This window comes from Daldinia loculata, assembly GCF_022478755.1.
Source record: "Daldinia loculata strain CBS 113971 unplaced genomic scaffold F4817scaffold_53, whole genome shotgun sequence".
NCBI lineage: Eukaryota > Fungi > Ascomycota > Sordariomycetes > Xylariales > Hypoxylaceae > Daldinia > Daldinia loculata.
In genome coordinates this window covers 128,905-142,286 of record NW_026054907.1, presented here as the reverse complement: position 1 = coordinate 142,286, position 13,382 = coordinate 128,905, and the positions used below count along the sequence as shown (strand labels likewise).

The window sequence follows — 13,382 nt, the reverse complement described above, 5'->3', positions numbered from 1 at the left end:
ATGTTGGGTCCGAATATTTCGATAACGCGACGCGATGAACTTCACTTCCGTCTTTTTAATCAATCAATTCAGTTATCGCAATCAATTCCAAGTTGCCTACCTAACTTACACACCCATTGCAATCTCCCTTTTCTTTGCTGAATTATCATATTCCCTAATCAATTGTCTCCCTTTTTTTTTTTTTTTTAGTTATGCTCTTCATTTGCCGACTTACCTGCGATTAGCACTTGCATCGATCTTGTTTGTTCCTCGAAATAGTTCAAATAATTAAGCTTAAGTAAGACGATGCTCGGGCTTACGAGTATCGTGACTCTGTCGCTGCTCTATCATGGCTCTCTCACATAGTCGCCAGTCTTCGACCTCTTCCGATATTTCTGATGAATTTTCCGCCCCGGAGTCCATCCCTGAATCCATCCCTGAGTCCACATCTCACCGCTCCATGGCTCCGCCTGCCGTACCTCCTTCTCAAGTCTTAGCTATGGAACGCGATAGGTATTCTGACGAAGGTAGGGGTTTTCATTTTTAGCTACGTAGTTCCTTAATTCGCTAATTTCTTTTTAGACATACGTGTTCTATACGAGATTGTGCTCAAGGCTGAAGAGATCTTATCCGAGCTCACGCCTTCTTCTCGTCTACCAACTCATGCTTTGTTTAAAGCTTATGATGAGATTCTTCCAAGGCATAATCTCGACCCGGACGAGGACCAGCTTATCAGCAAGCTTGTGTTCCGGGTTGGAGGTGTCAAAAAGGCGATTTCGCTTAAAGAGAAGTTCAAGGTAGTCATGTCGCAGATGGAAATTACTGTTCAAATGGATGGTTCTTCAGCGTATGAGAGCGATGCTGGAGAAGTTCACATTGATCCTGCCTCCTCTGACAAATCCCTCGGTTTTACCAATGGTGATCATGCAGGCGATGATTATATTATCCTAGAGGACGACAATGATCGACATCTGCATAACGCAAACAACCACGCTGACCTCTCTGTGATCGAACAACACCTCGAAAATAGCGCAATCGCTTTTCGTAAGAAACATCAGAATAAATTCTCTGCTACGAGCGCTCTTCGGCAATGGCAGAAGAAGTCAGCATTCATTGCCAACATTTGCGATCAGTTCGATGCTGCCCGGCAGGCTGATTTAGAAGAAGATGTTGGGACAAAGTTCGAAGTTTGGAGAACTATCGCTGCTGAAGTGGACAACGTACCACCCCAATACCTGCCCCCTAATGTATATTCAAAGCGGATCGAGGGGATTGCCGTTCGGGCCCATGACATCCACGTTACTAGAACTACACTGAGATGTTGGCGGCAAAGTGCAAAAGAGGAAGGCAGTAGGGTCCGGAAGATTGAGGAGTCGTCAGACCCTTTGGAGCGTGTCGCGGCAAAGGCGCACAAATATATGATGCTATCCCGCGCCTTTGCGAATTGGTCCAACCGCTGGGAGGAAGAGTCGGAGAAAGCACAGATGGCTGCTAAGGTCTATGAAATGAGCTTGAAATCTAAAGCATTCGGTCTGCGCCAGCGTCTGGGCGACAACATTCACGAAAACGGTGCTCATGGTGTTCACCTCGATGCTTCTCCCTCTGCTAACCCTAGCAATCCCGAAAGCGCGCCTGAAATTCCTCTGGTTAGTGATAATGTCGGGTTTAATGTTGCTGTCGAGCCTTCTGGTTCGTCAAGTACTGCAGTCGAAACCCACGAGAAGGGATTTCCCGAGGCTTCTACGAGAAATGCATCTTCCAAAAACGATCCGGTCGATACAACGGATGAAATGGACGAAACTACACTCCTTGCGCGAAGGCATATTCTCCGCATGCGCTACTATGATGCCTGGGAGAAATACACAGCAGAAAATTTACAGAGAGCCAGAAATTTCCGTGCAGAACAGCAAGATGGTCACATAGCCCATGCCATTCCTATATGGCGTTCCCAAGCTGAAAAGGCTTCTCTGGAGCAGGAAACAATGCAATATAATGCGAAAAGAACCAGCTACTATAACAAGACCGTAAAAGCTCTCGACACATGGAGACAAGAGAGCCAAGAAAAAATGCATGGGCACGATGAGATACTTGAGGACTATGCCACACGAGCCAACTTCTACTATAAAGCTACCAGGATACTACCTACCTGGCAGAATGCAGCTGAACAAGCTGTCCAACAGCAAGGAGTTCTTGAGCTTTATGCAAATCGAGCTGAATATTATTATAAGGCTACAAATTCGCTTCCCCTTTGGAGAACACAGACGCAGCATATTGATCACGAGGGAAAGAAATTGGCGACCTATGCTCGGCGAGCCGATTACTATTATAAATCTCGAGGTGCCTTGTTGGCATGGCATGATATTTCCAAACAAAGGCGCAAACGGAGGTTAAAAGAGGCGCACTTGGAAACCCGTCGTATTGTGAAGAAAGGCATGGGGGAACGGTGTATTGCACAATGGCGTGAAAAGCTACAGCCGAGCTTCGAACGGCTAGAGGTGATGGATTTACTCCTAGAAGATGTCACCGCGGACCAAGAATCGAAACAACTTATGGAAGCACTCGGAACGTGGCGTGAGAAGGCACAACAGAGGGAGCAAATGGGGTTGATGAGCGATGCAATGGTCGAGGGGAAATTTTTAGAGCAGTGGAGGGATCAATCAGTATATCATCAAGAGCTGGAAGTTGAAGCTAAAGAACATTGGAAAGAGAAGACGATGTCTCGTACGCTGAAAAATTGGAACCTTAGTTCCCTCCAAGTTCAGAATCGACCACTCATAGTGGCAAACGCGCTAGAAAAGAAGGACAGGAGACTGGTGCGAAATGGGTTCGAGAACTGGTACAGCCGAACAGCAGACAAGCTTGTTCCTATCGAGCTCGAGGATGGAAGCTATAAGAGTGTGGAACAAGTGGTAGAAGATGCTCAACATCAGGCCTCACTAAACCATGCGCGGGGTTTGTTGGATAACTGGAAAGCCGCCGCGAAGGGTAAGAATGATAATATCCAGCAAGAGACATACACTCCCACCCCAGGAAGACCGCGTCTCTTCCTAGGAGGCCTGAGTCTGCGGGAGACGACAACACCATTAGCACCCGTACCGAGTCGAAATTGGCGAGCCAGCGAAACGGCAGTGAGGGGATCGGCAATCGCAGGTAGAGCCAGTCGTTCTGGTCGCGCCGCGAGGAATCTTAGGGTCTCATGGGCGCAATAATTAGGTTGGTCCAGTTGACAATATCATGGACGCTATGGGTATGGGGTTTGTCTTGCTTGAAATTATGGTGGAATCTTAGATGGAATAGGCGCAAATGGCATTTTTACATAGTGATACCCCTGGATCTGCTGGTTCGAAAGATTCAAAGATACCTGTAATAGAATATACGAACTTTTGAGCTGTATTATTGTATTGGTGTTACGTACCTAGGTACACAACTGTCTTTATTTATTTATTAGGTATGATATAATGTTATTTATAAAAGTTTAATATTCCTCTGTAAAATAGTATATTTGGAATATGTATGCCAATAGGCTTAAGAGGCATTTTTAAGGGTGAGAAGACGATGCACCAGTTACTGCATTCACCTTTTTAGATTGACTCTTCTTTATGCAATATCGATGCTAATTACGAATAGGTATACCTATTTATTTAAGTGCCTAAGACAGGGATTCGCGGCCCGTCTCACGTCATAGTGCAGCCGCAAACCGACGCGAATTACATCGACGACATTCTGACAACAGGAGAGCACCTGACCTTTTCCCATAACCCCGTTAAGGCTGCATCACGCCTGCACGCTCAAAATACATGCGCATATCTTAAGCTATCACTTACGATCCCTGCCAAATACCAAATACATAAAACGATGATCCATGCGTAGATCTGCCTTCTCTTGAACAAGAACGAATTCGGATTTCGGGAAGAAGCCCAAGCGAAACGAAACGCTTGTGTATAATCACTATCCTACCTGGCCTCACGACCCTAAATCTTTAGACATGTCCATATCGAGCCATTTGCGACGATAGTATGAAGGCAGTCCTTCCAGGTCAGCCTGAAGCCAGTCTTCAAGCTGTGTCGACAGGCTATTGGGATGACAAGCGCGTCATCGTTTATATCACCGGCAATGCCCTCGCGATTCTATCAGACCCCGAAACTATCATCCAGACCATATATGACAATGATGAGCGGAAATTGGATGCTGTATCCTTTGATGAATGCTCGGGAAAGATAGCTGCGTGTACGGACGCGACCGTGAGGATATACCGGCCTTTGAGCCATGGTGATGATGGTGGTTCGCCCAAGGTTATTCCCCCCCTGTTTTGCCAAAATAGCTATTGTGTAAACTTGGCTGATTGTATATAGTGGGCTTTACAAACGTCTTTTGAAGTCGATGGAGGTCCAACGCCCATAACTCTGTCTTGGGGAAGTGCCGAGGAGCTTCTCGTTGCGCGATCGTCTTTATGGCTCTACGATACAACGTCGACACCACCCTCTTGCCATTGGCAGCAGGAACTAGCCAGTCCTGCCAAAGCAGCGAATCTATCCTACGACTCGTCTTACATCGCGTCTATAGGATATCATGATCGCCTAGTAAAAGTGTGGCGGCGGCTGAACTTCAGTTCGGAAGAAATACAATTTGATTTTGGTTATCTTTCTCACCCGCGAGCCGTAACTAGTATACAATGGCGCAAACCATTTCACGTCGACCAGACGATCGAGAACGTGCTATACACATTTTGCGCCGATAATGTCATGCGCGTGTGGACGGGTGCAGATAGCTCCAGTCGCCAGTCGCTACTACATCACTGGGGGCAATTGGATCTAGCGGCAGCAGTGCGGGATGAGCGCGAGACAGGTAAACAAAATCCAGTATGGGCCTTCATCTTAAGCCAGCGAGATCTCGCCAACGCTACAGAAAGAGCCGTCCAAGAGAGAGGGGATGGCCAAGAAAAGGAAGATGTCGCTCTTCAATATTTGCTCTCCATTGCCAACAGAGATACAGAAATTTGCGTCGTTTTCGATGGACGCGGAAGTATGTCCTCCTGGGCCTTGGAGAGTATAAGTAACAAGCTCAAGGGTAATAGTAACGTGGACAATGTCGCCTACGTCAAATCGAAAGACTTTGATTTCTTAGGCTCGTCCACGAAGGAATACCACGTGGAGATTCTGAGCTATTGTAACAAAAACTTAGGAAACCTACACATGCTATTTCATCACTTTGATGGAAGGGTAGAAGTGTTCGAGAGCAGCATTGCTGATTTTCTGGACCCGACTTCCAAGGCCAAAACCCGACTAGTCCCTCGTGCAACTTGGTCTGGACATTCTGCTTCGGTCAAGAAGATTGTTCGAAATTTTAGTGGTCGTGCGATCGTATCAAGGACAGAGCAGGGCGAAAGTATTGTCTGGCGACATACTCCTGGTCCACTGCGAACAAAGCTATTACGACATAATGTCATCCCCGAGAAGCGACATATACATCGAATATGTTTAATTAGAGGAGGTCGTTTTGTCGTATTCCTGCATCATGAGAGTATTTCTGTCTGGGATTGCACTTCATCAACGCATACGCTGCTTGCCGATCTCAAATATCACGTCCGTGGCAAGCCCCTTTGTATCATCGTGCTTCCCCGCGAGCGGGTAGATGACGATTCGGTTGCACATATCGCGACAGTCACCTCGGAGCAGGAGGGCATAATTTGGGAGCTCCATCTGCCTATGGAGAAGAATAATTCTACCAAAACACAGATTAATGGCCACAAAAAAGGCCTTCGAGAGTTTTGTACGTTCAAATTAGAAGACGCTGGTGACCTGGCCTATGTCTTACCGGTTGATCCCGCTGGTATTTCACATGCTATATCTGGTTTCTTAGATGTTTTTGCCCGGGATGTTGCTGTATCGTACACTCACGGCGGCCGCGTTGAATTTTGGACTGCCAGAGTTTCCCAAGAACGAAGTCAAGTTGAATGGCTTTCGACATCTTCAATGGAGACTGGCATCCCAGAACCCGCATTGGTCAGTGGCAGCACGAAGAAAAAAGCTGCTCTCGTGAATACACAGCGCTCAGAACTGACGATTTGGGATATTCGAGGGGCCCGGTTAGAATATAAGCAGGATTTTGAGAATCATAACCCAGTGCAAGATCTTGATTGGACGTCTACACCAGATTCGCAGTCAATTCTAGCCGTTGGCTTCCCATATCGCATCATCCTCCTCTCACAGATGCGCTTCGACTACTTAAACAAAGGCCCTGCTTGGGCGCCGATCCGCGAGATTAATATCCGAGATTTTACGCCTCATCCCATTGGGGACTCAACTTGGCTCAGCGATGGCAATTTAGTTATCGGTGCTGGCAACCAACTATTTTCGTATGATAGGACTTTTGAGATAACTGACCGATTGATCTCGAGCGCACGCGTACCACACCGTAAACATGGGACTAGAGATCTGTTTAACGTTGTTCAAAGATTAAATGGACCATTGCCAGTCTTCCACCCTCAATTTCTCAGCCAGTGTATACTCGCAGGGAAACATGGAGTGGTTCAGCGCGTGCTTCTGGCTCTAAACCACACGCTGAAGTATCATGTAGAGGGCGAGTCGATCGACGATTATCTAGGCCTGGATCTAGCGGATTTCTACCTACGTAAAGTAAGTAAGACGACTTTCACTCAAGTGTTAATTTGCTAAGCTTTTAGGGGTCAATGTCCATTGGCAGCAACGGCCCATCCTATCTCATGTCCCAGATGTCGTTCGATGACACTGATGAAGTATTCACGGAAGACATCGCCTCAGCTGTCTGCGAGAAGCTGCAACAAGTTACTATACCCCAACTCTCTGGCCATGAGCAGATCCAATTGGTCGATATCGTTGAATGTGTTGGAGTTGTAGAAAAGCAGCGTCGCTCGATGGACGAGAATGGTGCTAGGTTCATGTTATTCTTCCGGCAGCACGCGCTAAGAAAGGGCAGAACCAACGAAATTCACATGTCGTGGAGGGAAATCAACTGGGCTTATCATTCTACCAGTCAGGATATTCTGACAGATTTCGTATCCCGCCAGTATCACGGCACTATGTTGTGGGAGAATGCTAGGGAAAGCGGCATGTTTATGTGGCTTACAGACGAGGCCGCTGTGGTAAGCTTAATCACTCAAAGTGTTGTTGATTTTCATCTAATCTATTTAATATACAGAAAGCACAATTCGAAATTGTGGCTCGTAACGAGTACGCGAAAAGCGAGATGAAGAATCCGGTGGATTGCAGTCTCTTCTATCTCGCCTTGAAGAAGAAAGCTGTTCTTCAAGGTCTCTGGCGCATGGCGACTTGGAATCGCGAACAAGGAGCAACGCAACGGCTCTTGGCGAATAACTTTGAGGACCCCAAGTGGAAGACGACGGCTTTGAAGAATGCATATGCTCTCCTGAGCAAGCGTCGTTTTGGTAAACACCCCCATGGCATCTATGAGGCACGCAAGTACTAACATGAGATGTAGAATACGCGGCTGCCTTCTTCCTCCTCGCAGGCCACTTACAAGATGCGGTGAACGTGTGCATCAGCCAAATCAAAGATATCCAACTTGCTATCGCTATTGCGAGGGTATACGAAGGCGATAATGGTCCCGTATTAAGGAAGCTACTAGAAAACGAGGTCTTGACTCTTGCGGCTCAAGAAGGTAATCGTTGGCTAGCGTCGTGGGCTTTCTGGATGTTAAAGCGGAGAGACATGGCGGTCCGCGCTCTCATTGTGAGTTTCTATCAAAATATCAAAATTCACTTTACGATCAAAACGCTAACCTCTTGAAGACGCCTGTCTACACACTATTAGAAACACCAGTCTCATCAGACAACTTGAAGGCGAAACTCTTCCTTACGGATGACCCAGCCCTTGTTGTATTGTACTCCCAGCTTCGACAGAAGACGTTGCAGACGCTCCGTGGGGCGTCTAAGGTGATGCCAAGGACAGAGTGGGAGTTTGTCTTACACAATGCCAGACTCTATGACCGCATGGGCTGTGACCTCCTCGGTCTAGACCTAGGTAAATCGCCAAACTTCAGTTTCATCTCCTATTCCACACAGACGGCCTCGCTAACTGCTGTATAGTTCGCAACTGGGAATTCTTCCGGCATGCTACACCGACGGCTCCAGATCTTGGCGGCGAGATCGATCCTAGGAAACTCCTACTACGCCGCAGCTCACTAGTTGTCCAGGACATGCCTATGGCGCACGTAGCCCCGACCGATATGAAAACTGGAGGCCACGGCGTCAAACCACCGCCCAGCGTCTTCGAGGAGCCTGATTCGAATTCGCTTCTGGATAGTTTTGGGTTCTGATGGACCCTCAGGAGGCTAGTTTGCGTGGAATGTCGGGAAATGCTGTGTTCTGATAGACGTACTACATCAGCTCTTGCGAGCTAGGATTTGTTCGTGTTTTTAATTATTCGAGTAAGACGTTAGTAGGGTGAAGCAGCGGGCGTTTTAAAAGTGTAAAAGTACATCTAATATGGATCACATCCTTATAGCTGTGTTCTTTCTAGAGCTCCGTACGTAGACGAGTTCTCGGGAGTCGATAAAGGGCTGGTAGGAAAGGAGTGTATCTGAAGGTAATGCTGATAGGAGTTAGAGAGATCAGTTGAAAGCGAGGTCTGTATCATAACATGTTGCTCTAGTTAGTATTAATTAGCAGCCAATGCGTCAATGCGGCTTATCAGTTACTTGGTGTTTGTTGGAGCCCAGGACTGGTTCAAGATGTCCAATTCCGATATCTAACTCACATAACTTGTATTTCGTCAAGTTTCTAGAACTAATCGTGGACCCAGTACAGACATTCACGGAGGCTCGTAAAGCACACATCAACATCTCGCTTCTGTTGCATCTCCAGCCAGCATAATAACCGAGGAACATAGGCAGAGCCTAGTAGACATAACCCGAGTGGCAGAAGGACAAAGCAGTTGTGGACCGACATAAAGATCCCTTACCATCTGGGGCTTCATTTACTCTCTACACCGCCTGTGAGTCTTTCAAGACTTCCGTGATGAGAAGCCGAGGTATCATAGTGATAGGTTGGTCCCGCCGTCTCATCTTCGTTACGGAGAAAAGGGGTATCATGAGGTGGACCCAGAAGGTATAGCACCTTCGTTGTTCCGCAAGGAACCATGAAACTAAACTATGGAAACACATGGATGCCTATACATATGCCGAAAGTATCCTTTATTCAAAAGTTCTGTATAGCATCAAATATTGCAAAGAGCGGTTCATCGCCGAGTACCTAGTAAATTTATCCCTACCGTCCAATATTCCGAGCACACCTCAAGGCAGACATGGAGGTAACCTTGTCATTCTGATATCGGCAGATATCATCGTAATGGGAGGCCTTAGAATCAATATCTCTGAATCTGTTGAGCATAAGGCAGAGAATAATGGTGGAGTCCTTGGCTACGCTGCGGGTTGCGGCCGGAGCCCCGAGTTTCGCCCGAACAGTATACACCATGTAACGGCGACCCGAAGATGCTAAGAAGCCGAGATCAAGTCTACAGACCTTGGCTACTCGGTAAAGCAGGTAAACCTTCCACAAGCCGGGAGTGGGGGGCCTGTCCTGAAGGCTGAAGTCAATTTCAGGGTTGCTTGCTGCGGACGGATCTTACGTAGTCTCATCGAAGCGAGTTCTTATAAGAAGGGTCGTCCATGTAGAATATTCCGAGATAGTTTCTTCATCCCTCACTACAGTCGTGTAGGATAATAAGATAAGCCTCTTCTCCCTTAAAAGATTTCTAAACTCGTTTGATTCATAACTTATAAGTTCTTCCCGATACTCGAGTCAAAATGCGATACGGATTACTGCTTTCTTCCCTTCTAGGGCTCAATGGGGTCCTAGCAGCTGACAAGGTCCCCGTTGGTATGGAGGACGCCTTGACAACAGCAAATATGCCTGCCGAGTTCCTCGAGGATGTGTATTTCGTCAACCACGTTCCCCTAATGGCTCTACAAGCCGACACGCGTATCTCTTACGCTCTGTACATCCCAAAAGACCACTATAACCCGGACCCGAGCAAAAGTGCCACTCCCAAGAAACTCTCCTTGCTTGTTTACGTCCACGGGACGGGTCGGAGCACAGTTGCTATCTACGATGAGCTTGTCCCCTTTGCTGATTCGACCCCCTGTGCCATCCTTGCTCCTCTGTTCCCCGCCGGCATGGACGGGCCTAACGACCTCGATTCGTATAAGGAGCTTAAATCGGATACACTCCGCTCGGACCAAGCTCTATTGCAGGTTCTCGACCAAGTCGCCTACCGCTGGCCTGGCCTCGAGATGGAGAAAGTGTTTATGATGGCATTCTCTGGCGGTGGCCAATTTGCCCACCGCTTCATGTATCTTTACCCGGAAAAGCTCGCCGCAATCAGCATTGGTGCCCCCGGACGTCCTACGTTCATCAACGACACCGAGAACTGGCCAGTTGGAACCAAGGACGTGAAGACCGTATTTGGCAGGACTATCCAACCGGACGTCATCGGAAAGCTCCCTATTCAGCTTGTGGTTGGCGGCAATGACACTGTGATCCACGGAGACGAGGCTTTCTGGGAGTGGAAGAAGGAGACTTTCGGTAGCGGAGGACTTCCTCCTATGGACAAGACCCGTCTTGAATCGATCAAGGAGCTCCGCGCGTCTTGGGAGGAGTTGGGTATTGAGACTCAGTTCGATGTCGTCGACGGTGTGGCCCACGATGAGAAGGGTGTCCGATCGGCTGTCTTGGGATTCCTCGGCCCTCAGATCAAGAAAAGTGCTTAGGGTGTTGCGGAACGACTAATGATAACTAAGTTGAGTTATTCTAACAGCATAGGGAGGATATGGGGGGGATTTGAAGGGGATACGAGGAGGAAATAGAGGATATAGACTTGATAAAAGGGGCGGTTACACTGAAATATTCGCTGGAGCCATGGTTCTAAATTAATCATATAGCCTAGCTCCAAGCACTCGTAGCGCTTGATGTTCGTCCTGTACATACAAAGTTTCATGACTTCTCCGTTTAATAAATTGCGAGACATACCTTTCCAGTCTATTGATAGCTCCCCTGTTGATCGCGTTCAAGAGATGATATAATAATTCGGTCGGAGTAGTAACCGGCTTTGGAGTGAAACCAAATAAGCCTCAAGTTATAACAGTCCCTCGACCACTTATTTATCTCAACAATGAAATATGTACTAGAATAGTTATACGAGTATGGTATCAGTTTGACTTATGTTCCAATGTAGTGAAATATTGTTGGGTAACCGGACTAAGTAGATTATATAGCATAGCATTCATTAAAGACCTGAGACTTTAAATTCAAGCCGTTCGTCTTCGATACGTGTCTATATGAGTGAATACGAGATTCCAAGAAAGCTTAGAAACACCGGGATTATACCTTAATTAACCAAGGGATGGGCATACTTTAATGTTACACACCAATTCCTAGATCTTTCCACTTATATACACTTATATATCTTTAGGTAGGTACACAGTCAATCATGACTATATTAACGACATCGGTGCCATCGAAACTCGGTCCACGGTCCACATACGTCGTGGTAGGCATTAATTACGTGGCTATCGACGCAAAAGGTCAGTCCGAGACGTGCCTAGGAACCGGCCGAAGCGGTCGAAACATCCGGTAAACGGCGGCGGTAAGACCAAGCACGTAAAATAGGTACCGGCGCGGCAGAGCGCCGGGCTGGCTAATAATTTAGAAAAGTCAATTTAGACCAGTTATGGTGATACGGCCGTTAAAAATATTGTATCGGGCCCGAATATTTATATATAGCAATAATACTATAATACCTAAACTGTGTATCAACCTATAATGTTCAAACGCCCAAACGTTCGATTTCTTTCTAATAAAGCTGCGAATGCTTCGGACTAAGGAATTGGATTGTAAATACGAGTATATAATTTCAATTTATCTCAGATTCTTAGTTATTCTACTATACCACCTAACTGCGGCCGAAACAAGCTGTCGGGCTGCTAGGTGTCTGGGCCATCTAGTAGTTGAATTCTCCCTAGAGTGCTTCTTATATATTTTACAGCCCATCATTAGTTCTATTCGTAATGTAATACAAGAAGGGACGGTGGGATATAGCCATCTCCTCGCTAGGAGTTAACGGATTGTTTGACGAGGAGACTGGTCAAGTTAGATCGGTTGCTAAACATGGGTAGCTTATGGCGAGCTCGTGTGGAGGGTGGTAGGACCCCTTGGCTAAGAGATTGGTTGAGAAGGGGTAATGGATATCTTGTAGAAAGGTCAAGACATATAGATGGCCTTTTCCGGTGTTCTTGCCATGAAAATCTGACCCCTACCTATCGACTAGATAGTCAACCTATACAAAAGTATTCTCGTCATAGATAAACATGTCTTTCAAAATCTGTCTCTTGTATTTTCTGCTCGATTCCGTCCGGGCCCGAGACATCCCTATCAATATAGGGAACTTCTATGACTCGGTGGTGGCGCAGGGGTCATGCAGGGAGCCGCTGCAGTCGGGCTTTTATGACATGGCACACAGTAATGACAATGGTGAGTAGGGCTATCAAAGTACTCGGAACGTCTACTTAGACCTCTTATCTAGGCTTTACCTATTGTGGCGATCATATAAATGATTACGGCATCATCTACCTGCAGGGTAGAAACGGAAAGCTAGCAAATATGGACGTCGACTGTGATGGACTCATTGACAAAAATGATGACGGCCGTTGCGATAATGCTCATTCGAATCAGAGTATGACTGCTATGAAGCGATACGTGGCGGCTTACAGTAATGGTGTCCCAGATCTCAACCCATTTGTTCACGTACGTATGCTCGAGGTTCTTTCCCCTTTCGGCTGTCTTGGGTCTTGGGTATCTGGAGTCTCGAATTGGAGAAAGCCTCTATTGTTCTTTAGGTCATATATCGTAGCCCTGAGTCTCACAGCTGGGCACGCAATTGCTGACTTTCGTGGTTGTAGGACTATGTAGTGTTTGGCAACACCGGTGATAAGCCTGGCTGGGTAACGTTCGACCCCCGGGTCTACGGTATGGAGCCCCTGAGCGTGATGGCTATCGTATGTAACAATAAGTTGGTATGTATATTGAGTTACTCAAGTAAGCCTACGTGTGTTCCCAAAGTTGACCGAGAAGTAGATTTATGGCATATGGGGAGACACGAACGGTGATGATGGTGTAAACCCCAGGGTTGGGGAAGCTTCCATCTCAGTTGCCACTCTCTGCTTTGGGCACGATTTAGATGGTGTGGTAGGCTTTGATGAAGAGGAAATACTGTACATCGGGTTTACTGGTGCTGAAGCGGTCCCAGGTACGAGTGCGAACTGGAGAGCAGCCGATGAGAACGAGTTTCAGTCGAGTATTAGGAGACTTGGTGACACGCTCATCCAGCGGGTCGGTTCGTACTGGTAGACCA

General features: G+C 47.0%; 4 protein-coding genes across 4 annotated transcripts; all 4 read left to right on the top strand.

The window, feature by feature from the left end:
- Window positions 1-10: 10 nt before the first annotated feature.
- F4817DRAFT_347290 (Sfi1 spindle body protein-domain-containing protein) lies at window positions 11-3,466 on the top strand. Its single transcript, XM_049304522.1, has 2 exons — window positions 11-506; window positions 562-3,466. Exons 1-2 carry the CDS (start codon window positions 329-331, stop codon window positions 3,186-3,188), a joined length of 2,805 nt encoding a protein of 934 aa, XP_049155989.1. The 5' UTR covers window positions 11-328; the 3' UTR covers window positions 3,189-3,466.
- Window positions 3,467-3,595: 129 nt separating this feature from the next.
- Window positions 3,596-8,719, top strand: F4817DRAFT_347289 (regulator of V-ATPase in vacuolar membrane protein). Its single transcript, XM_049304521.1, has 7 exons — window positions 3,596-4,271; window positions 4,332-6,614; window positions 6,662-7,099; window positions 7,156-7,402; window positions 7,456-7,706; window positions 7,766-7,997; window positions 8,063-8,719. Exons 1-7 carry the CDS (start codon window positions 3,996-3,998, stop codon window positions 8,290-8,292), a joined length of 3,957 nt encoding a protein of 1,318 aa, XP_049155988.1. The 5' UTR covers window positions 3,596-3,995; the 3' UTR covers window positions 8,293-8,719.
- A 962-nt stretch (window positions 8,720-9,681) lies between these two features.
- F4817DRAFT_367744 (alpha/beta-hydrolase) lies at window positions 9,682-10,743 on the top strand (the record flags this gene model as incomplete). Its single annotated transcript, XM_049307167.1, has 1 exon — window positions 9,682-10,743. The coding sequence occupies exon 1, from the start codon at window positions 9,781-9,783 to the stop codon at window positions 10,741-10,743; it is 963 nt and encodes a 320-aa protein (XP_049155987.1). The 5' UTR covers window positions 9,682-9,780.
- Window positions 10,744-12,339: 1,596 nt separating this feature from the next.
- F4817DRAFT_319005 (glycoside hydrolase family 75 protein) lies at window positions 12,340-13,378 on the top strand (the record flags this gene model as incomplete). The annotated part of the gene is made up of 4 exons (XM_049301004.1): window positions 12,340-12,502; window positions 12,555-12,775; window positions 12,931-13,026; window positions 13,106-13,378. The coding sequence occupies 4 exons, from the start codon at window positions 12,340-12,342 to the stop codon at window positions 13,376-13,378; spliced, it is 753 nt and encodes a 250-aa protein (XP_049155986.1).
- Window positions 13,379-13,382: the final 4 nt, after the last annotated feature.